Below are 23,586 nucleotides of genomic sequence, written 5' to 3'. Positions count from 1 at the left end.
TACAAATTTTGAAAATTGCAACAAGTCGAATTAAAAACTTCAAAAGCAACAGGCAATGAAAGCAACAGGCAGTTAACTATCAAACTACAAACATCAGCTTGAAACAATAGATCAGTTTTGCGTGCAATAAAGCCTAAATCAACAATGTTTTCATTTATAACAAGAACAACATTCAATTTACCTAACAAACAAAACAAAATAAAAAAACCCAACAACAATAACTCTAAACATTTGTTTCTAAAAAAATTTTTTCATATATATATATATATATATATATGAAAAGAGAACAGAATGCAACAATACACTGACAATGCTATTTCATAATCAGAGGCACTGTACTAGTTTATGCCTTCAGCTACAGTGTGGAAAAAAGAGGCAGCGGTTCACATTCTGGGTGTCCCAATGATAGAAAAACAAAATGAAATGAAATAAAATAAAAATCAGTGCAAGATACATCCTGGAGAGGATGTCTGCATGGAGGGTAGGGGGAAAGGGGGGAAACAAACAAACAAAAACCTTGCTCATATTCAATACTTCCCTTCATTTTGAACATGAGAAGGAAAGCATGCTGATCAAGTCACTTCCTGGCTGCTTCACTAGAGTTTGGGCAACAGTGAGTAGCTCGCTTTAAGAAAATGATAATAAGAATGGGCATTTATAATGCACTCTACCTCCATAGCTTAGGGGCCCAGAGCACTAACAAATAACATCAATATGGGGGAAAAATGGCTATAAAAATTAACACTGGTATTCAGCCCTGAAATAGCCCCTTCGCAGTCAGCTGGGCTATAAACAACTCGATTTGATATAAGTAGCAATTTTGGAGAGGTGTTTTTTATTGTTGTTTTTTTGGTGGACTTCTCAGCTCAAGCTGTACTGGGTAGCTAGTTTTGTGTGTGGTCAGTTGTTTTCGTTTGTTTTTTCAGTGGGGCTGACAGTTAGTTTGGCATGTTTGTTTTTTCAGTGGACTTTGGAAATACCTTCGTCTGGAATTTATTAAAATGAACAGGTTCAATACTGATGATGACTCAAGCTTGTGTTTGGATACACAAGGAACAGGATATCAACAAGGCGTATACCTTTCAGTCAGTTATTTAAAATGAACAGGTTCAATACTGATTATGACTCAAGCTTGTGTTTGGATATACAAGGAACAGAATATCAACAAGGTGTATACCTTTCAGTCAGTTTTTCATCCAGTTTGATGACACACTACAAAAAAGTAATATATGAATATGTAAGAAAGATAAATGCTTATTTTTCTTCAAATGTCTGAAAGACCTTCTGTGAAGATTTATGTTTCTCAAGGACATATTGCACATAGGCTAGAAACCTGTTTGCAAACAATTAACAGGTCTGTGCATGGAGTTATTATTAAAGTGTGCTTTTTTTCTTTGCTTTTTTTTTTTTTTTTTTTTCAAAAAGTGAATGAAAAAGGAGTGTGGTGGTTTGGTGGCTGGAAGGTGGGGAACGCCAAGGAGACAGTAAGAATACAGTGACCTTGTGATGTCACAACATCAAGAAACTGTGCAGACTGCAGGACAGTGATCCAAACCAATGCTTACTCCAAGTAAAACAGTTCATTGTTCCCATCACAAAAATGCCAGGGATAAATCGATAATACTTTAGTGCAGCAGTCACTTATACTTCATCTCCATTGATAGCAATGAACATACTGTGAGATGAATTGGATGAATAATGATGAAAGCACACTCTTGTATCATTCAAACACAGGCATTGCCAAAAAAAAAAGAAAAGAAAAAAAAAAGAGTAACTAAAATCATATGAACAAGGAAAATGTCTGTAATAAACAAAATAAGTTCAAACAAAAATCTCCAGCAATCTGCTCAGGCTAATTTGCATTAAATATCCATCGTTATGTCTAGGAACTAACTTTGCCCCTGCCTAATCCCCCCTCCCCCTCACCTCTCCAACCCCACAATAAGTAATATCAAAAATCAAAACTCAAATTTAAGCAAAATTCCATGTTAACTGTTGAAATAATTTTCACGAACATCAAACTCCAATGAGAACACTATATTTCATGGGAGAGGGGGGTGGGGTGGGGGGGGGGTCCTTTTTTTCCGAAAAAGTACATGATTTTCACTGCACTGGTCTAATTCAGGACAACCCCCTTCTTAAGATTTCAACTCTCTCTCTTTCTCTCTATCTCACACACACACACACACATAAGTAAACTGGCAGTTTCACTTCCACTGACTGTGAATATGTTCTACCATTTTTTAAGCTGCGAAATAAATTCTATTGCTGAAACATGAGAAAAATAAGAAGCTTTTTAAACAGTTCTATAGCACTTCACTCCAATGAAAAAGAACAAATATTGGGAATGCAGAGGGGCTTGGTAGGTGGGGAGGGAAGGAGGAATTATCTCCACATTGTTCCCAAAGCCAGCAGCAGGTCCAGCAGTTTTCATTAATTTTCTGTTTTAGGGAGGTGAAGGGAATGGGGAGGGGGTGGGGGTGGGGGATCTTGGATCTCCCGGTCAACTTCCACCACAGTTATGTCCCATCGTTCATCACAAGGAGAGTATCAGTCAGTTAACTCCCTTACATTGTTCCCTCTGCAAACGGTCCATTTCATGTGTACAATTATACCTCGTTTTTCATCCATGCGATATCAAGCAAACTTATGTTCAATTCCGGAACCAGATGTGAACAACGTGCAGAAAACAGTGTCAGCATTCACAACAACTAATTTTCTCCAAGATTTTGAAGAATCTAAGATTTCATTGTTTGTGTAACCCCTTTTGCAGTTTTGGGACAATGAAAACATCAATCAAAATTCAAACACACAGAAGTCACACATGCCCTGTTCTTACACTTCAAGAATTAATTCCATTTCGTGAACCAACAAACATTTCTGTATTCCATTTCTTATATTTTACTGAGACCACAGACCACACAAGAAGTGCATGCCAAAAATTACTGTATCATGCATTTCTCGCCTCCAAAGCATGTCTTCAGAATTGTAAGTTTGCATTATTCTGAACGATTTTTTGGTTTGATGGATGTCATGAGCATTATTTACTTAATCCATTCCCTGTTGCTGGTAGTTAAAAAAATAAACTTCTGATACAAAACTAAATCATCACTAACACTGAAAGAGAGCGACTTGGTCTTGAAAAACACAATTTGGCTCACTGCAAAGATGCATTTCAACTTACTGATTTGCAACTCTGATTGAACAAAAAAAGTGTATTAGTCCTACGCACCCATACATACACATTTTAAAACCGCCCAGTTATGATGGACAGATTTGAGAAAAAAGAAAGGAAAAGAAAGACCCATCTCAATGACATGGCTGGCATGCACACTCCAGTTCCAGTGCATATCACAACAAAGCAATAACATATCGTTTCACACTAATAAGTACATGTTGAATATTTTACTAAACATCAGAATAAAGTACAAGATCAGCACTCTATGTTATAAATGTATTCACAAATCTGCCCCTTCCTATCTCTGTGGCTGCCTTCACCTCTACACTCCATCTCCCTCTCTACGACCGGCTTCGGACCCACTCTGTTTACGCATACCCAGATTCAAACATTCGACTGTTGGCCGCCGTTCTTTCTCTGATTGGAACGAACTTCCTCTTTCTCTTCGTCAGGTCTCCGCACTCTGCTCTTTCAAGTCTGGTCTTAAAACCCACCTCTTCCCAAAACAGCCTCCCTTCCCTGCCTCTTCCTTGTCTTCAGTTTTTCCAGTTTTAGAGTTTTGTATGCGTGTGAATGACTGGTGCGAAAGCACTTTGATTTGTCTCTGCACAAGATTCAGCGCTATATAAATATAATAATAATTATTATTATAAACAACTGCATAGTTGCATTTTAATATGGGGACAGCACACAACTTGAACTGATGATAGCTATGATACTAACATACAAAGAAGCGTACAAACTAAAGGAAAACCATTCTTTTAACTGTTTCTACAATAATTATGCAACACAAGCAAGCACTCACACACACATAAGAATGCACATATTCTGCCATACAAACATGAACACACACATGCATGCACACATGTTCACATAACACACAAATAATCATTAGTAAATATTCTGTAAATACACAGATTCTATTTTTATGTCATCAGTGTGGGCAAAATCTGATCTCTGATAAGATTGTCCATGAAACAAAGTGATCCAGCTGTTGTGATAATAATGGAAGTGAATTCCCGATACAAGATCCAAAAAATCAGACTAGTCTTGCAAATATCAAATCTGGGCTGGAGTTAAAATAAACAATGACCTGACTTAGAATTCATGTAGAAAGAAGACAGCTGACAGAGAAAAAAATTAATAAAGAAAGAAAGAAAGAATAAACAACAAAAAGGATCAGGAAAAAAGAAAAAAAGATGAATGATCATCAAATCCCTTAACATGTTTACAGATTATGTATTAGAGTGCCCTCCTTACATTTCACAGTTTATCCAAGTCAAACTTTGCATCTGCATTCCTCCCTAACCTCCCATACCCATAATCTCCCCCACCAATTCCCCCTACTAATAAAAATATGATAGCAGTATTGTAATTGTCATTCGTTTAATCCAGCCTCCTACTCAAGTCTGGACAAGGATGACATGCATATGGCATCTGATATGTTTGTATGTTCGGCAATGTTCAGATCTGGTCTCAGCAGAGCTAAACTCATGCGATTTGGACCTAATTCATTTTTTGGAAACCTCTGGCATCATTTCCAAACAATGACTTATGACTATTGGTTTAATTAACAAAGCTTCATTACACACTTACTCAATGGATATCAGACATACAATCAGCACCAGCCACAATCAATAATGTGTTCTAGAAATAGACATGTCACTGTGACAATGTGAACTGACAAGTTAAAAACAGTGCATCCAATGAGCTAAATGAAATGTTCTGCAGATGAATATTCCCATACATGCTGTGGACAGATCATACAGGAAGGCAGGTCTGAAGATGTTCATGGGACTAAAATGTTTTTACAAAAAAAGGAAGTTAATCTACACTTGCGTGAATTTAGAAAATATACATACCATTCAAATCGAATCAGTTTACAGCCCTGTCATACTGATGTGGAAAAATGCAGAAAATATACTGAAATCAACCAGTTTTTCCTCCAAATTGACACATGTGGACACGGCTGGAAATACTGTAAAAGTTAGTTCCCTTTGCTTGTGGTTTAAGCAAATGTGGGCACGTGGAAACTGTTTTAATAAAATAAATTTTGACACCTGAGCAGTGCTTAGGAGCAAGGTTCAATGACATATATATACATACATCTACTTTTTATCTTTACAAACAAGCATTTACGTTTCACATGTACCAAAGTCTCAGTAAATAATAAGAACTGGAGTGAAATAAGTAAATATGCAGCTATCCCTAGAAGCTGAAGTTTATGCAGGATTCCTTGATTATAGTTTTTATAGGAAAGAAATGATATGCTTTGCCTTCTGTCAGATTTTATGTCCACTCATTCAAATTAATAAAAAGATAACAAAAACAAAAACAAAAAAAACAACAACAAAAAACAAAAAAACCCATAGTGCAATGACTGAAATGTGTTTGATAGCAAATGATCTGTTTACATGGATTTCTATATTTTTGTTGTTGTTTGGTTGGTTGTTCTTTTTTGTTGTTGTGGTGGTGTTTTTCTGGTCCTGTTACTGTTGGTTTTTTGGGGGTTTTTTTTCAGGAAAATGAACTGGCTTTTCTTCTGGAATACAAAACAACATAAAGAAAAATGTGAACATACACTACCAGCAAATAATGATGATCTATGTGTTCAAAACTTTGTGACTGGTTATCTAAACTTTGAATCACAGTGACTGTGGACATGTGTTTCTCCAACCATAGTCTGTTAAAGATAAAGAAATGATCATGGCATGCAGCATAAAGATAACGAAATGATCATGGCATGCAGCATAAACTTTAACTTCCAAAGCTAAAAAACTTCAAAGAATGAAATGCTGAGAGATGGTGTAATCTGATTCTGCAATGTGATCAATGAAACAATGTGAGAAAAACAAAAACAATAAACACAGGAAAACTGATGCACATTTCCCTGTATGATGGCGGCAAGTCCTGAGTATCAACTGGTGGGCCAATCCTGGCGGTAGCAACACAAATTACAATAACATTAAACCTGTTATGCTCTTCTTCTTCTTTTTTTTTTTTTTTTTTACTTTAAAAGTGAAATCCTTTGCCCCATTCCATGTAGACAGTCTGGCCTATTTTGATACTAGCATCATGCAAATACAATTTCTGCAGAGATCAAAATTCATGCAGGATATTTCTTCGCCCTATATATATATATATATTTTTTTTTTCTTTTTTATTAACTAGATGTTTCGATTAGACTGGCATAATATAAAAACACTAATAAAACTATACTTGGTAAAGGCTGACTGTAGCAGTTGCCTGAAGATGGGTATCTGCTAATATTTTGTTGTCAACATCATGTATTAGTGACTTCAGCAAAGCATAAATAAATGTAAGAAGTATGTGAATTGGGTTGTATTACTTGTTTAGTTCAATGCATTAAGACTGTTGGGTTTGAAAATGTTTTGCAATAGCAATATTGCTCTGGTTACAATGATTACAAAAACAAAACAAAAAAGTCCCATGATACCTCTGATATTAAATTCTACATCGGATGTATCATACTTACAAAAAAGTGCATGCAATCTATATCTGATGTAATACATGGGCTGATCTTTTTTTATGTAAAAAGAACTGTGTAAGAGTGGAAAAATTATCACTAAATCTCTAGGTGCAGCAGTCATAGACTGCACACACTGACAGCAAACACTGTGTGTGTGTGTGTATTACATATATATACATACATATATATATATATATATAAATATATATATATATATATATATTTGATAAGTCATGCCATATCTGGATCATACGTTAAATGAGAGTAAATAACTTTTGACAACAAAAGCATACTACACTTACTAGAAACAGTGGTGGTGTTGTTATTGACAGAAAAACTATAACAAAAATATGATACTGTTAATGTCTCATTGAAATAGGTGGCAGATCTGAAATCAATGACTTTTTCCATATGACATGATGAAACATCACAACTCATCTCTAACGTGAGTCTTGCAGGTCTTCACAAAGTTGCAGTCATCTATCTGTTCCCTCAGCTTATCTCGAACTGTGGTGTACAGACACATCTCCTCCTCACAGCCCGGAATCTTCTCCACCTTCTCGTTCACCAGCAACTTAAGGTAGTACTCAGGGTGATGCTCGGAATCCTCGTCTTCAGGGTTCAGATACTGCTCCTCTGGCTCACACTCGTACAGCACGAACTGGAGGTTGGCCCCGAAGGGCAGGATGAAGCTGGAGCGGTACAGGCGCTGCTCAACGCGGTCAAAGTTGTCCGCCCGCAGCGGCTCCGTGTCGTTGAAGAGACCCAGCGCAGAATACAGTGGTCCCAAGGTTTCAGCATGGCCAAAAGCAAACTGGCCTATGATGTACCTGCCGAAACAGAGGAGAGAAACAGATGAGGAGGAGGAATTATGTTTAATGTCCCATCACACACGCTGGTGATCATAGACATTTTGTTAAATTGTTAATTTCAACATGTTGGATGTGGGTGGAATCAAGAGAGAGATGAGGGTGTTGATAAAAAAAAAAGAAGAAATAATATATGCCTGTAGACAAGAAGACGACATAAAAAAAGGGAGAAAAACTCAGGGTGGTATTGAATGAAAGCCACACGCTCTCTCCAGGAACAACAGTCTGAATTTCATTCAGAGGATCTATTGTGACTGAAGTGTGAAACAGAGCTGGACAGTGATGCATCATGGGAAACAAAGGGCAGACATTTCAATGCACATGAAAGGACTGCCTGTAATACATAATCATATTGTAACAGATGTTAGAAAGATGCGAACAGACTGTTGTCATTTGTGTGTTGTTGTTTTTAGAATTTGTGTGTGTGTGTGTTTTCTTATTTTTTGGCCATTGTTTTTAGCAAAAGGGCTTTATGTGAAGTGACTTCACTCAAAAGAAATTAAGTTGTGTGACATGAAAACATCTGTTACACTATAGCTGTAGTTATGTTGAATGTGTGTATGTGTGCATGGATAATTCTATTGCTCAGCTTAAAAGGGAGCTCATAGCATTTTACAATAAACATTAAACACACACACACACACACACACACACACACGTGTGTGCAAAATAACTTACAATAAGGAGAAGAAGAAAAAATAATGATTTAGTGCACAAAAATATAAAACACAGAGAGAGAGGGGGGGAGTTTGCATGGCTTATAACTGAAAAGATATGGAAGGTTTATGCATAAGCATTTTCAAGAAGATATTTTCAGACCAGTTTTAAAAGATCTAAATGAGGGAGAGCGGAGAATATCATGAGGCAAACTGTTCCAGACAGATGGAGAGAATCATCAAAAGATCGGGTTTTAACACGGGGAGCAAGTAGCCACTGTGAATCGGAAGATGATCTGAGTTGGCGTGGGGGTGTGTAGGTTTGAATTACTTTTCTCAGATACTGAGGGGCAGCATCCAAAATGGAGATGAAGGTAAAAAATTACAACTGTGTGTATGTGTGAGGGATCAGGTGGAAGAAGTGAGGTAAGTTACTATGTATGGGGATTACTGTGCATCTACTTGAATGTGTGAGTGTGGATTCACTATGTATGTGTGAGTGTGTGTAGGGATTTGGTAGGGAGAGGCTAGTGTGCATGTGTGAATATGTGAGTGCTAGTGTGTATGTGAAATTACTGTGTACATGTGTCAGTGTCTGTGTGTGTTACTGAGTATACAGGTGTGAAAGTGAGAGTGAATGTACAGGTGTGAAAGTGAGAGTGAAAATATTTAACTGTGTGTGCATGTGTGCTGTAAGAATGTATGTCTCTCTATATATTTGATTCAGTGGCGATTGTATAGTGTATTACTTACAAACTGACAATATCTTTTCAAAGAATGAACAAAAAGAATAGTCAAAATGCAGATCAGAAAGGCTGTCAGGAATATCAACAACAAAAAATAAAACTTAATAACAGTATTGATGATAAACGAAATCATATTTCTTCATTATTTTCATGTGGACAGCAATAAGCTGAGGGGAAGCTGTGGAAAGTGCATCCCGCAGAAGGGCCATCATATACAGTGGCAGATTCTCTCCAGTCTGCAACATTTCTGCGTTGTTCATCTGATTTGATTTTTTTTTTTCTCATTGAATTCAGAACATATTTCTTGTAATGATAATGTCTCATAACAATAATTAAGTGCTACTGACACTACTGAAATTAAGGATTCATGAAAAAAAAGTTATAAAAGGGAAAGAAAAAAGAAAGAAAGAGAGCTAGGCCTCAGAAGTTGACTGAATCCATGTTAGTAAATGTTAAAATAAAAAAGAAAAAAAAAGAAAAGATCACACACACACACACACACACACACACACGCACGCACACACACGCGCGCACACACACACACACGCACACGCACACGCATGCACACACTGAACGCATACACCTCTCACATATTCACTTTTGTATCCTTTATTTGTATCATTTTTGTTAAATACTTGTGTTTATCTCACGGACTGGCCAAATGAGTATGATAAATAATGTCGACAATGCGCATTGTGTACTGTCAAGTATGTTATATTATATATACCCTTTCATGTGGTATACGACGAGTTGTCCTGGGGACGATGGGGCGATTGTCCTTGACCGGCAGAAGAAAAAAATCACCGTGTGTCGTTTCAGGGGGTGAGGGGGCGTGGGGGGGCGGGGGGTGTTACCTGCCTCCTGTCCGGGTGTCGACTTTTTTTTTCTTTTTTTTTCCATTAATTAATGTTGATCCTATTGTATGTCTTTTGATGTATATGTATTATAATATTTAAGATGATTTTCTCTGATTATCCCACACACATGTTCCACAAAAGCTTTGAAACAGTTTTATGTTTATAAATAGCCGGCCTACAGTTTGTTTTGTAGTTCGGAAATGGATGTCACTGTAATGCTATTATTATTATTATCATTATTATTATTATTATTATTATCATCATCATCAGTAGTGGTAGTAGTAGTGAACAGTCTTTGCACTTTAGTTTTTTGTTTTCAATTTCTTGTATTTTCTCTATAGAATTTAATTTCTGTTAATTCTTGATGTTGTATTTTCTTTGAGTCTTGGCTAACATTCGATGTGTAGGATGGGGACCTTTATTTTTGTGTCTGTGTATTAGAGAGAGAGAGAGAGAGAGAGAGAGAGAGAGAGAGAGAGAGAGAGATTTTTTTTCTTTCTTTTTTTTTTAAGAGAGATGGATGACAAATTTAACGTCCATATTTTTTTCCAGTAACGTGCAAAATTTGGATGCGGCTGTCAGTTTTTCCTGACATCAGTCTCCAACAATGAAACTCAATAACAAATGATAAAATGATGTTAGCCTAAAAAAAAAAAAAAAAAGAAAAAAAGCAGAACTTATTTTTCCACATGCCTTGATTCAGTAAATGAAAAGTTGTATGCTTTTTCTTGTATGGGTGATTTATTCCATAATTGCTATTGATTACAATGATATAGTTATGGAATGCTGGGTATTGGTCTTGGTTATGACTTCCATCTGTTATTGTTAACGTTGATTGTATTCAGATTTTTAAAAAATCTTTTTATGTTTTTTTTTTTCTTTTCCATCTATTCTGAATTGTCATATTAAATTTATATACAAAATAAAACAGTGGTCGACCCAAGAAAGTCAGGGAAAACACGAGAAAAAAAAAGAAAAAAAGTATTGATGATAATCAATAATAACACAAACATCTCTTTCAAATATTGGCAAAAGCAATTTTAACTTATTCATTTCATCAGAATGGGGTAATGTGTAAGCAAGCACACATGTATTTGTCCCAAGTCAGTGTATCAGAACAGGGAAACGAGTGTCCAGGTTCAATTCCAACAAGGAACTCCCCCCCCCACCCCCCACCCCCACTAGAACCAGTCTGGGAGCTAGTCTTTCAGAAGAAGTGACAAACCAAGGTCCCATATGCAGCCAAATCAGAATATATATATATATATATGTATGTATGTATGGAGTTTTCTTCAGAATTTTGTCAGGGACAACTCACTTGTTACCATGGGTTCTTATATTCTGATTTGGCTGCATATGAGACCTTGGTTTGTCACATCCTCTCTATATATACATACATCTATATATATATATATATAGAAAGAGAGAGAGATATATATACATACATACATATATATATATATATATATATATATATATATATATCATACATTGGAGAGAGAGAGAGAATAGCAAATCCAGGACCAGATATCTTTGTTTTCCAAAAGAAAGGAAGAAGCATCAAAAATCAGTCTTGGTTTAACTGATTTCCACTGGGGCTGGAATAGAGGTGAGGCGCGAGTTTAAAAATCACTCATTAATGCTTATGTTAGCCATTTCGTTTCGCCAAAGGGGAAGTTAACTTACGCAGTAAGTATGAGCTGTTTCACACTGCTTGCTACTTGTTCCTGACTGCAGAGAAACATTCTCATCAAAGCAGAGAAACTCTCCATAGTTTGGTAGGGACCTCTCTCTTGTTAAGAATAATGTCCAAACAAGAGAGGCAAAGCCTTCAATACTCACTTGTGATACACACTTAAAAAAGTATATAAATAAATAAAATAACATAATTCTTTTTTTTAATCGTTTAAACGTGTTCTGTATATCTTTGGGTAAAAAAAAAAAGGGAGGGGGGGGGGGGGCATAAAAGCAGTTTCAAACCAAGCATGTTCGGGTCAAAGGAAATAGACTTAGAGTGCTACGGCGCATCTACCAATAGTGTTAAAAAATTAACATTTAAACGTGTTTTTTTAAGAGTAATAAATTTATTGCAGTATTTGAAGTGACAACACTGTTTAAATCATGTTATTTTGGCATATCCCAGGTATACAAGAAATTCTTTAAAGTCCATGGTAAAGGAGACATTGCCATCGCCTCAAGCACACCGCAAGCCATATTTTCTCTAGATCTGCAGAGATCCATGTTCAACAGACTCAGTTACAATCGGAAACTGCGACACGGTCCATTCAATTTCTCTTTTATGTTCATTCTAGTTAATTCAGAATCCACTTTAAAATATTCATATGCAGTAAACATGTCAAAGATGTATCAGTGTCACTGTATGTGTTCTGTCCAGAATTTGTATTTCTTTTCTTTTGATTACCAACAAGAAAAAATGAGATCATGCCATCTTCAAACCCAAGCATTTTCTGAATGTGGATCATCAATGAAATAAACCATCCATGATCCAGATATACAATTTAATCCGGAAGTTTTACAACCTATTATTCGTATGACTGTAAAGATTCCCCCCCCCCCCCCCCCCCCCCCCATGTTACAGTTTACCACGGACACACACACACACACACACACACATACATACATCGGATGGCTTGATGTAAAAAAGCAGTCGTTGCTTATTCAGTTGCCATCTTGAAATACAAATTTTGACTTTGACTTTGACACTCACAGACAACAGAACACCAGATTATTACAAAGACTCACATTGTTTACACAAGTGAATCAAAAACTAACATATGCATCCATTGTCTAGAAAAGAAAAAGGAATTTTGAATAATAAAATTTTTAAAAAACTTCTTGAAATCTACAAGTGGAAAAATACCAGCCATGGCATATAGTAACAAGTAACAAGGGGTAATAATCCACAGAGGACTAACAGGAACTCTAGACAGAAAATCCAAATATAAAAAATTGGACAACACACCACAAGCTTGAAGGTCTCAGTGGGTTGTGCAGGATAAGTTAACACAGACCCTGATGTCTTTGCTTTCCATCAATTAAGGAAGGGTAAGTGTAAAATGTCAGTCTTGGTTCACCTTAAAAATGGACTTGCACTTCGGGGAGGGGGAGGGGAGGGTTTTTTTTTTTAAATATCCCCCTTTATTGCTCATGTTAGCCAGTGTTCCTTTACAGGGGAGGTTAGTCAATAACAGTATCTAAACCATCTTTTTGAAGAGAGAGAGAGATAGAGATAGAGAGTGTGTGTGTGTATGCAGACAGAAACAAACAGAAGCACTAGATTATGGTGTTCTACTAATTATGATTATGAGCAGAAATATGCTAAGTAAAGCACAATACAATAGAATGTTACACAATGCAACGCAGTACATTACAACACAATGCAACGCTATTCCCAATCTTCAAAACGGTGAGTTTATTGACATCAGTTTCATCCTGTTTTCCATTTCAGCACAGAACACACAAAGCAACAAGCAACAGCTGAACATATGACACAGCTGGCTGGTAAACCTGTGAAGCGTTCTCAAAAGGCTTGTGGAAAACTGGAGAGGAATTTGCACAGCAGTGCAACATCTCCTGTCATACAGTATATCTCATCCACCCCTGCACAATCTACCACTGCAAGACACTATTTCTTTGTCAAAATATTTGCGAGATTCTGTTCTTTCTGGACTACCAACCTCCCTAAATTCATAGCAAGAATGTATCAAAAGTCTCACAGTGATTGACAATAACAATCTTGAATTTCCTTTGGAGTTCTGACTACATGTGGGTCTGCATTTGTGTGTGTGTGTGTGTGTGTGTGTGTGTGTGTGTGTGTGTGTGTGTTACGGTTGTTGTTTTTTTTCCATTTGTGGGCAGCAACTCCCATATTCACTCATATGCACAAGTTGGCTTTACATGCATGACTGTTTTGTGGGTCTCTGTTGATATTCATCAAAATCATATTTACATGATTTGAGATTAAAGTTATTCTTTCAGTGCTCTTGTAAATGGTGAACTGCTATTCTTCCACAGTCAAAATGAACCTACACTCATCACATTTTTTATACTCATAACTGTCTCACAATCAAAAGTAATATGAGTAAACATCTGCGTGTGCGAGTGCAAACGTGCGTGCATGCATTTGTTTGTGTGAGTGTGTGTGTGAATATCTGCCTGTGTGCATGTGAATATGCTTGTGTCCTTACCTGCATTTAAAAAATCCTGTCGTTATCCAACAAGTTCTCAAGATAGGTAATTGATATTAGTATCAGTATCAGTAACTCAAGGAGGCATCACTCCATTTAAACAAATCCATATATGCTACACCACATCTGCGAAGCAGTTGTCTGACCAGCAGTGTAACCCAACGGGTTTAGTCAGACCTTGAGAAAAAAACACACACACAAACACACACACACACACACAAATAGTTCGCACTCTCTTGGTGTCCTGGGTTCCACTCCACCCGTGCCTGAAGAAGCTGTTTACGCAGCAAAAATGTGCTGCTTTTAAAATTACAAGTTTTAAAGTCATGCAAAGCCGTCTGTTTTTGATATTTTCATATATATATATATATATATATACAAAATAGATAAATGAATAAAAATAATAAACAATAAATAAAATAAATGAATAGATAATTTGGAAAAAAGAAAAAAAAAGATCTGTTAATCCTTGACTCCAGGAACTATTTGTAATTTTTGCACAAAAAAATCACCAACCTCTTAAAAAAAATCACAAAAATTAAAATAATGTTGGGATGTAATGTAATACTGTTTGTTTTATTTAAGGAAAATAAATGGAGTATATAATTTTCATAATGTTCACTGTTGACAGGATAAGATAACTCCCAATCAGGGGAAGATAACTATGATTTTTAAGGGAAAAAATACACAAAATATTTTGAAAAAGGAAAGAAGTAAAGTAAACTCTATGCATTCGATGGGTGAAAATGGTGCTAAAATATCTGCTGATCAACAACAACATGTATTACTTTCCTTTACTCTCATGTTTTTGTACTTGCTATTGTCGATGCTGTGCAGAAAATCAATTCCAGCCACCTCTTCTGTACTGAACATACTGACAGCCATGTTGACATGCTCAATAGCTTTTCTCTTTATAAAATGCAAAAAAAAAAAAAGAGCTTCTAAATCAAGCCAAACCTTGCTGACATATTGCTTTGAACACACATCAAGGCAGCCACCATTTGCAAAGAAATAAGCATACTTACCTGACCAGATGGACCGTTGATAATGCAGTTACTCTTAAGTGCAGATATATCTGTGCTTGGGAGTGAAAGGCTTCATTTATCATGACCATGGCTTACTGTTTATTTTCTAATTAGTATCCACATATCAGAATCGTCCAGACTCTTCTGTAACTGTATATGCGTGTGCATATAAATGTGAATACATGCACACACATATCATTCTAAGCATGATCTATGCATGCTGAGGAAAACGCACACAAAATTTACATAGTCATCTTCACATATGGTACTAATTATTCATCAGCATGTGATAACTGATTTCTTTTTTTTTTCTTTTTTTTTTTATAATAATAAATCTACTGCACTGTTGCAGAATCACCATTCTCTCTATCTGTACATACCCCTCATCATCATCTGATCCATCCATAGTTTCTAGTGCATCAATGGCGTCATCCATGGTGTAGAAGATGTCAGAAACCAGCGGGCAGGCCTGTTTCCAGTTGATCTCGTGGCCAGGGCCATTCTTGTAATAATGCTACATGAACATCAAGACAAACCTGATCTTACCACAAAACCTAGAAAATGGATACAATAATTCTATAACCAAAACCAAACAAAAAAAAATGGGGGAGTAAACAGCAGTTTGCCTTCACTGTCATTGTTAACATAGGGTAGAAGTTTACATAACATTAACAAGTAGTAAAAATGAAAAATCAATCTGGAATAACTGTCATTTATCTTCGTTGCTTAAAAGAGATCCCACCATGCTGGGCCATAACAGGGCTGAAAAACGAAATACTGATCCCACAGAATCTAAAGTAAAAAATTTTTAAAATAGAAAAAAATAGACTGTTTAAAGCAACAAAAGAAAGTTAAAGGTCAGAGTGGCCCTATGTGAAAGATCACCAGAATATGATTTCACAGATAAAAACAACCAATTCAAACTGGAATCAATAACCTTTTTTTCATTTTGTTACATACATAGTCTTTGTTATCTTCTCACAACTGGAGTGGGATGCAAGAACATACATCTGCTCTGCCATGTTTCAAAAGAATCTTATTCTCCATAAAATTCCTTTTTTTTCTTTTTCTTTTTTTTTCACAAGTGCAGTAAACTTCTTTACCTAACCTGCCTGGTCACAAATACCAGTCCACTAAAGGTGTGAACTGAACTTCAACATAATTAACGGCTGTAAATACATGTAGCACTTGCATACAATTCTGTGTAAGAATAACAAAAATGAACAGCTTGTGCTCATGTGTGTATGCGATACCTGAAAAATCTGGTCAAAAGAATGTAGGAAAAAGCACTGCCCTAGAAGGTCTATCTGTGTTTGTGCACTCAGCCTGACACTTAAAAATGCTTCTGGGTGTACAATACTAATCATTTAATGAACAAAGCATTGCACGTGCATCAAACTGACAGTAATAATAATTAATCACCAGACAATCATGTGACTGAGAAAACTGACTGACTTCAACAGTGGAGATGGTGGTGCACTGAACAGCACACCTCGCTGTCAGTGTCATGCTCATTGTCAAATATTGTCTTTCCTTAATTGTTCACAGGAGATTTTTTTCTCTCTAAAAATAAATACCACAATCTCTGACAGCGCTTATCAGTTTCACTTTCCATGCACTCAGCATGTACTTAAAAACCTCTTCCTCTGCCAGCATAGAATAAATTTACCTTGAGATCGCCAAGGTACTCAAGCGTCTTCATGTCATCCTCTTCAAACAACTGACACCATGGCGATGATTCGAAAATGGCTGCTTCATACCCGCACATCAAGTATATGGTGCGGAGGTCACCTGGCAAAGATTGATAAAATGGCTGTGAGTATATGATGCTGTAGCAATAACATTCAATGTCTGGCTTGATTTTGACCATCTGCTTCATTTTAAGATCCAACTGTCAAACTTTTCTTTTCAATTCTTGAAAAATAAATTTATCAATACCAAGCCTCTGATGCTATCATAAAGTATACCAGTTATATATGATCATCTGACTTGATATGAAATAATAAAACTAAGGCTATAGCATAAGTATAATATATCTATTCATATAAATAAATGTATGTATGTATGTATATATATATATATATATATATATATATATATTTCTACAAAAATATATAACTTTAAACAACACACACACACACACACACACACACACACACACACACACACACAAACATAAAAAACTATAAACGTGGTATAAAACTCCAATCAATCTCACTTCTTGCCAACTAGACACTAACTGATAGTAAACATCAGATTGAATGAATTAGAATGACTCTTGCTGTTTGGACACTATCAGATCAAATAAGCCATGTCCCTTGCTATTTGGGATTATATGTGACTAACAAATCACACTGGGCTGTAACTCCTTTACTGCCTTCTTCCTGCTGGTCATGTCTGGTGGTGTCCTTTTTAGAGCTAGTTAGTAGTTCACACGCTTTTGGAAGGCATTTGCTTTGCTTCGTTCCCTATCTGCTTTTATATTCATAACTGGAGAAAAAAAGATGCAACAGAAAAAGCTATGACATGCTTTTGTCAGTCTGTGTGTATATAATATATATGTATATATGTGAGTGAGTGTGTTTATACTTAGCTTGTGTATACATGCATGTGTATGCATGCAGGTGTGTGTATGTGAAAGTGTGTGTGTGTGTGTGTGTGTGTGTGTGTGTGTGTGTGTGTGTGTGTGCACAAATGTGTGTGTGTGTGTGACGGGAAGGGGGGTATATCATGTATGTTTGATTGTGTGTGTGTGTGTGTGTGTGTGTGTGTGTGTGTGTGTGTGTGTGTGTGTGTAAAATATGTGTGACTGTGTGATCTGTAAGTGTGATCATTATCAAAAACTATGAAACCTTTTTTTCTCTCAATGAAAAGATGGATTAATGAATAAAAAAATATAAATTGATGAGTGAAACAATGAAAGAATGGTCTATGTAACAAACAAACATGCAAACAAACAAATGGTCTGTGACAGCTGGCTCAAGTAATCAACCCTTTAACTTGACACCTGAGAGCCTCAATTTAAAGACCCCAAATGTATCATGTTTTTAACTGCCTGAAATCCTAACCTTACGGCAATGTCCTTTACATTACCTTGCCATTTAAACTAGATTTTAATACTTCCTGACTGACCTAACTGTGTTTACAGTACAGCAAAAAATCAATGTCAGACCCCTGCCGGAGTCTGCACTAGTTGGGTCACGGTTAAGTATGAGTAATTAAACATCATTTTCACCTGAAGTATATGATTTTACAAAAGCCTTGATTCGTTTTCTTTTCCTTTCTGTTAAGAATACATGTCATGCTCAAGAATACATGTCATGCTCAATAGCAGTAATTTGCACATTACTGGAAATGAGCAACAGTTTTTGCCCATTACCAGTAATGAGCAAATTGGCTTGGACATTACCAGCAATGGGCAGTCTTGCACATTACCAGTAATGGGCAAGAGTCCAACAATACGCTTTATCGGTACTGGGCACGTAGTGCGAAAAAGATAACAAAGTAAGCTGACAGACTTTCATTCTCATGATTCAACATGGAAAGCTTGGTTCTGCTACAGATCTTAGTTCAGCATTTGGCTTGTAAATGACCCTTCACCAAGAAAAAGAAAACAAGCAATTATTTGAACTATAAGTAATAAACATGAAAATGATTATAATAGTAATAATAATAATAACTTTTAAAATGGACATCTATATAGCATCTATATAGCTCCAGAAATACTGCTCAAAGCTCTTTACATTTCATTCCCCACTCCCCACATCCCCTATCAATACTCCATCACCCCTATACACCCCCAACACATGCCAGAATACGCTCATGCAAGTGAACACAGGAAACCACCCACCTACCCATGACGCCCTCCAGAAAGTGCATCTATGCACCATGCACTCAGGCACATACACAGTGACACACAAATGCTCAGGTACTTGCTAGCAACCCGCCAAACACACACTGCAAACAGCTTCCCCAAAATAAAACACACATTTAAAACCAGATCATACAGCACTATTGTGATTGTGACATCCTAGTCATTTCAGGACGCCTCACATATTTTTCCGAGCAAGATTTTTGTTTGCAATATAGCTACCTAACAGTTGTTAGCATGGACAGGCATAACAAACATGAGTATGAAGATACCACAGCGCAACAATTTAAGAACAATGATCACCATCTTTGGTTCACAAAAGAGAAGATGCAGACGTTAGTAGACAAAGTGAAATGTTCAATGGAGGAAGACCAGGAAACTGCCAAGTACTATAAAAAGTTACAATGAAATGATTCTGTTACTTTTCAAACTATGGAAAAGCTTTCACTTGTTGGCTCCAATGTCAATTCATTAAGTTTTTTCGTCACTTTGGAGAGTGTATGGTTATAAAAAAAACGCTCACATTACAGGTTAACATGGGAGAGGAAAGAACCAAAAATGATGGAAACAGATCATAAGCAAATGTGACAAGGAATCAGATTCAGTGTTTCTGTCCAGGTGTAGGAACTGTCAACTGAAAAAATAAAACAGAACAAAAAAGATAAGATGAAACTAATTCTTAAAATTGAGTTTTCACTTGCATGGACAGGTGAACCTCATCAGTATTCAAAGTCTACCTCTTTCTCTTCTGTCTTTCTTGTCTTTGTCTATCACTTGTATTGTGATAGCACGCATCCACACACATACACAAACGCAGTGACAGACATTAGCCAGCTTAGAGTGAGAGAGCGATCCTAAACAAATATAATTTCTATTTATTCACACCCATGAGTTTGAATCTTTGTTTTACTTGTTGATCCACAGAAAAAGAACACATACACACACATTCATACACACATCCACACACACACAAACATGCCCCCCACGCACAGAGAATGAGAGAGAAAAACACATTGCCCACTCCCTGCCTATTACCGGTAATGTGCATGGGCTGCCTTACCCATTACCTGTTATGCGCAACATCATTGCACAGTACTGATAATGCACAAAAATAAAAGCACTGCACACTGGCAGTAATGGGCAAATATCACTACTGTGCGTGAATATATTTGAAAGTTGTTTTTTGTTGCTGTTGTTCAACTTGTTTTTGTTTTAAGATTTCAAACCATTTTATGTAAAACTTCATTCTTTCCTGTGCTTAATGCAAGCAGTAGCAGTATTAACACCATCAGTAATGAAGGTCAAAATGACCAGCATACTGTGACACACTGATCTCCAGACTATCCAGTTGCCAAAAATTTGCGTGCTCCTTCTCCACTGGGTTTCATTGCGCAACGTACGCAGAATATGCCCTGCAGACTAAACTGAAATATGTCACATGACCTTCTCCTCAGGGCTGAGAAAGCAACCAGACTTTCTGTCAACAAACAACTCTATGGTTTTAGGGCAAGAGCACACAGGATAGTGTTTTCTTGTGTTTGTTTGTTTTTTGGATTCAATTTGTATGCAACGTTCAGTCTTGTTATCTTTTGTTGACACAGTCTCAGGTTACAGATGAGAAACTTGAAATGTAGGTACACACTGACCTAGACCTTGTACCAGTGTGTGTGTGTGTGTGTTACCGTATCCAAACAGTTTAACAGGCATGCCCTTCCTCCACCCCACCTCACAAACTCCCCCAAAACAAAAAAAGGCCTTTGTCTCACTAAGACTAGGAGTGAAAAGTTGAGTATTCCTGTTGGTGTTTATTCATCTCTTTTACATTTTGAATTCCAATGATTCTGTTCAGATCTAACATCCTGTTGTGTTTTTGTGTTTGTCAACCTCTTCTGTGGAGTGGATAAGTAAGGACTTGAGAGACTTTAATAAAATGTTGTTTCCACAGGAATAGTGAATATTTAATATTTTTAAATATTATCTTGACAGTCACTTACAGATTTTTTTATTTTTTTTTTATTTTTTATATACCAAACTCATCTAGCTATTTTGTGATTTATGAACTGTCAAGCAATGCGCACTCAATGTTGGACAAGAAACTTAGAAAGGCAAGGCCTTCAAGACTCACTTGTGATTCACACTTAAAGTTAAAAGTTAAAGAAGAAGAAAAAAATTATAAAAATCAAAAATTAGTTTGTTGAAATTAATAAATTATGTGTTCTCTATTCATTATCATTGTTAGAAACAGCTTTGCAGAAAAAAAACTTTGTTGAACTGTGTTCTCTATTCGTTGTTGTAATCATATACAGCTTCACAACAACAAAAAAACACAAAAAAGGCTTCAATGCAGACTCGATCCACAGATGTTTGGGTCGAGAATGAGTGGGTTTGCCCACTGTGCTAACGCAGGTTCAATGTTGATGTTCAAAAATTATTATTTGAGCATGTTCTTTTAGCGGAATAAATCGACAGCAGCAGTCGAAGTCATAACATGTTATTTTGGTATATCAAGGGCATTTAAAAATTTTCTTTCAAGTCCGAGGTAAAGGAGACGTTCCCATTGCCTCAAAAACACCTGCAATATAGGTATGTTTTTATAGATCTGCAGAGATCCATGATCCACAAGCTTTGTCGTCCCACTCACTGATAAACTACTGACACCTTCCAATCCATTCAATTTCTTTTATCTGTTCATTCTAGTTAATTCAGTATCCACTTTAAAACATTCATATGCAGTAAACACGTCAATGATTATCTAAGAAATTCTTTTAACTGGGTGGTAAAGGAGACGCTGCCATCACGTCAGGCTTTGCCACATCTTTTGTCAAGATCTGCATTGACCAGTACCGAGTAGATGAGGCAGTGAAACAGTCAATTCAAATTTTCTTTTCTGTTCATTCTAGTTAATTCAGTGTCCACTTTAGAATACTTGCATACAGTAAACAAGTTAATAATGTAGTCTGTGTCACTGTATGTGTTCTGTCCAGAATATGTATTTCTTTGCTTTTAATTGCAAACACAAAAAACGAGGTCATGGCATATTCTCATCAGACAATCAGGAAGCTGCAAAGGGGTAACAGCGTTTTTCAGAATCTGGACCAAACATCAACGAAATAAACTGTTAATGATTTGGAAATATAGCTAAATTCGGGTGACTTACAACCTATTATTGGTATGACTTTGAAGATTTTTTCCTACTATCGTAACTATGTTTAAGCCAAATTAGGTATTGGCAGACAAAGTATTTCCAGAGAAAATGGCTATGTTAAAGTTTACCATGGACACACAGACACACACACAGACAACCGAACACCAGGTTATAACACAGACTCACTTTTGTTGACACAAGTGAGTCAGAAATGATTATATGTGGGGATTCTCCTTCTCTTTCCCACTTCAAGCAGTCAAAAGGCCTTATCAGGCCTACATACCATAATATTATATGATATGATATGATAAAAACTATTTAGCCTGATCCTATCATCAGCACTAAATCAAAAACGTCATAGCAAAATGGGAAGATGAAAAACAAAAGATAAAAAATGGGAGCTGTATCACCAATAACTACAAGGCCAAGAACAAAATTAATCAGTGAGAACCACGGGTTTACTCTTGTCTACTCTAGCTTAGTTTAATTCCAAGAACCAACATAAAATATATTATAAAAAAAAAACTCATAAAACAATATTTTTTTCATACTAACCTCCAGTTAAAACATCATCTGAAACTGGAATTCCCAACTTTGTGTATATCTTATCCTTTATTGCAGTAATACGATCTCCAGACTGAAATGTGTAGTACTCTTTTAAAGCAGTTTTGTTTTCTCCGACTGACTGGACGTACTTGTCACACAGAGTATGAAACCTTAGAATTTTGTCAATAATTTCTGGTTCATAGTCATCATCTTCTTCTTCAACTTCTTCCTGGAGTACGCGCGTAAATCCATCAAAAAATGAACGTCCGCTGTCTTTTGTTCTCTCTTTGCTTGAAATAATGTACCTAAAACTGTCGATGTCTTCTTCGGCAAAGAGAGAAAACAGTCTCTGGGCAGTTCTCTTCCCAAGTTTTTCCAATTCGACTTCACCTAGATCTGCTAAGGATTTTCTGTCGTTGTCGGGAAATGGATTCTTCCATGCCATTAAATCAGGCAGTCCATTCAACGAATCGGGGGCAAGTCGAGAGTGGATTTCACTTATCTTCTGCACATCGTCTTGCCCTGGAAACCGCGTCCCGTGGCGGACAACAACGCTCGTGTGAACAGCCGAACACATCAAGTCGCCAACCTTTTGGTTGAACAGCTTATCCTCCAGATTTGTTTCCTCTGATCCATAAATCCAGCTATATGGAGTTTTCGTTGAAAAATGTTTAAATGCACACAATGGCGTCAAAGAAACAAAAAGAACAAGTAAACTAATCTCGAAGGCACACAAACTTTTGGATGCAGCCATGTTGCACATCCCCGCAGAAATAGGATTTTGTTTATTTACAAACGTTTTAAGTGTCCTTTGAAAACAACTGCACATGAAGCAAAAGTTATTTTCAGACATTTTAGAACCTCCATTTTTATTCGTGGCTGTAAAAAGGAACGAAAAACAAAAGGAAACAAAAAATTCCTAAAGTGCGTGACTGTTGCTACGTGCCAAGCCCACAGAAGCACCCCTTTCCCCTCACAGTGGGACAGGTTTGAAA

The 23,586-nt window shown here is 36.5% G+C and overlaps 1 protein-coding gene across 1 annotated transcript; it reads right to left on the bottom strand.

Annotated features, from left to right (window-relative positions):
* Positions 1-261: 261 nt before the first annotated feature.
* LOC143292890 (multiple inositol polyphosphate phosphatase 1-like) lies at positions 262-23,444 on the bottom strand. Its single transcript, XM_076603557.1, has 4 exons — positions 22,601-23,444; positions 16,699-16,820; positions 15,410-15,543; positions 262-7,498 (listed from the first exon to the last, which is right to left on the bottom strand). The coding sequence occupies exons 1-4, from the start codon at positions 23,442-23,444 to the stop codon at positions 7,096-7,098; spliced, it is 1,503 nt and encodes a 500-aa protein (XP_076459672.1). The 3' UTR covers positions 262-7,095.
* Positions 23,445-23,586: the final 142 nt, after the last annotated feature.

The sequence above is a fragment of the Babylonia areolata genome, chromosome 18 (assembly GCF_041734735.1).
Source record: "Babylonia areolata isolate BAREFJ2019XMU chromosome 18, ASM4173473v1, whole genome shotgun sequence".
Lineage (NCBI taxonomy): Eukaryota > Metazoa > Mollusca > Gastropoda > Neogastropoda > Buccinidae > Babylonia > Babylonia areolata.
This window is presented reverse-complemented; position numbering and strand designations above follow the sequence as displayed.

Coding starts and splice junctions, on each gene's coding strand:
- LOC143292890 (XM_076603557.1), bottom strand. CDS start 23,444: ATGTCTGAAAATAACTTTTGCTTCATGTGCAGTTGTTTTCAAAGGACA. Junction 16,821..22,600: donor AGATGATGTTTTAACTGGAG/GTTAGTATGAAA, acceptor AATCTTTGCCAG/GTGACCTCCGCACCATATAC. Junction 7,499..15,409: donor GGATCAGATGATGATGAGGG/GTATGTACAGAT, acceptor CTGTTTCGGCAG/GTACATCATAGGCCAGTTTG.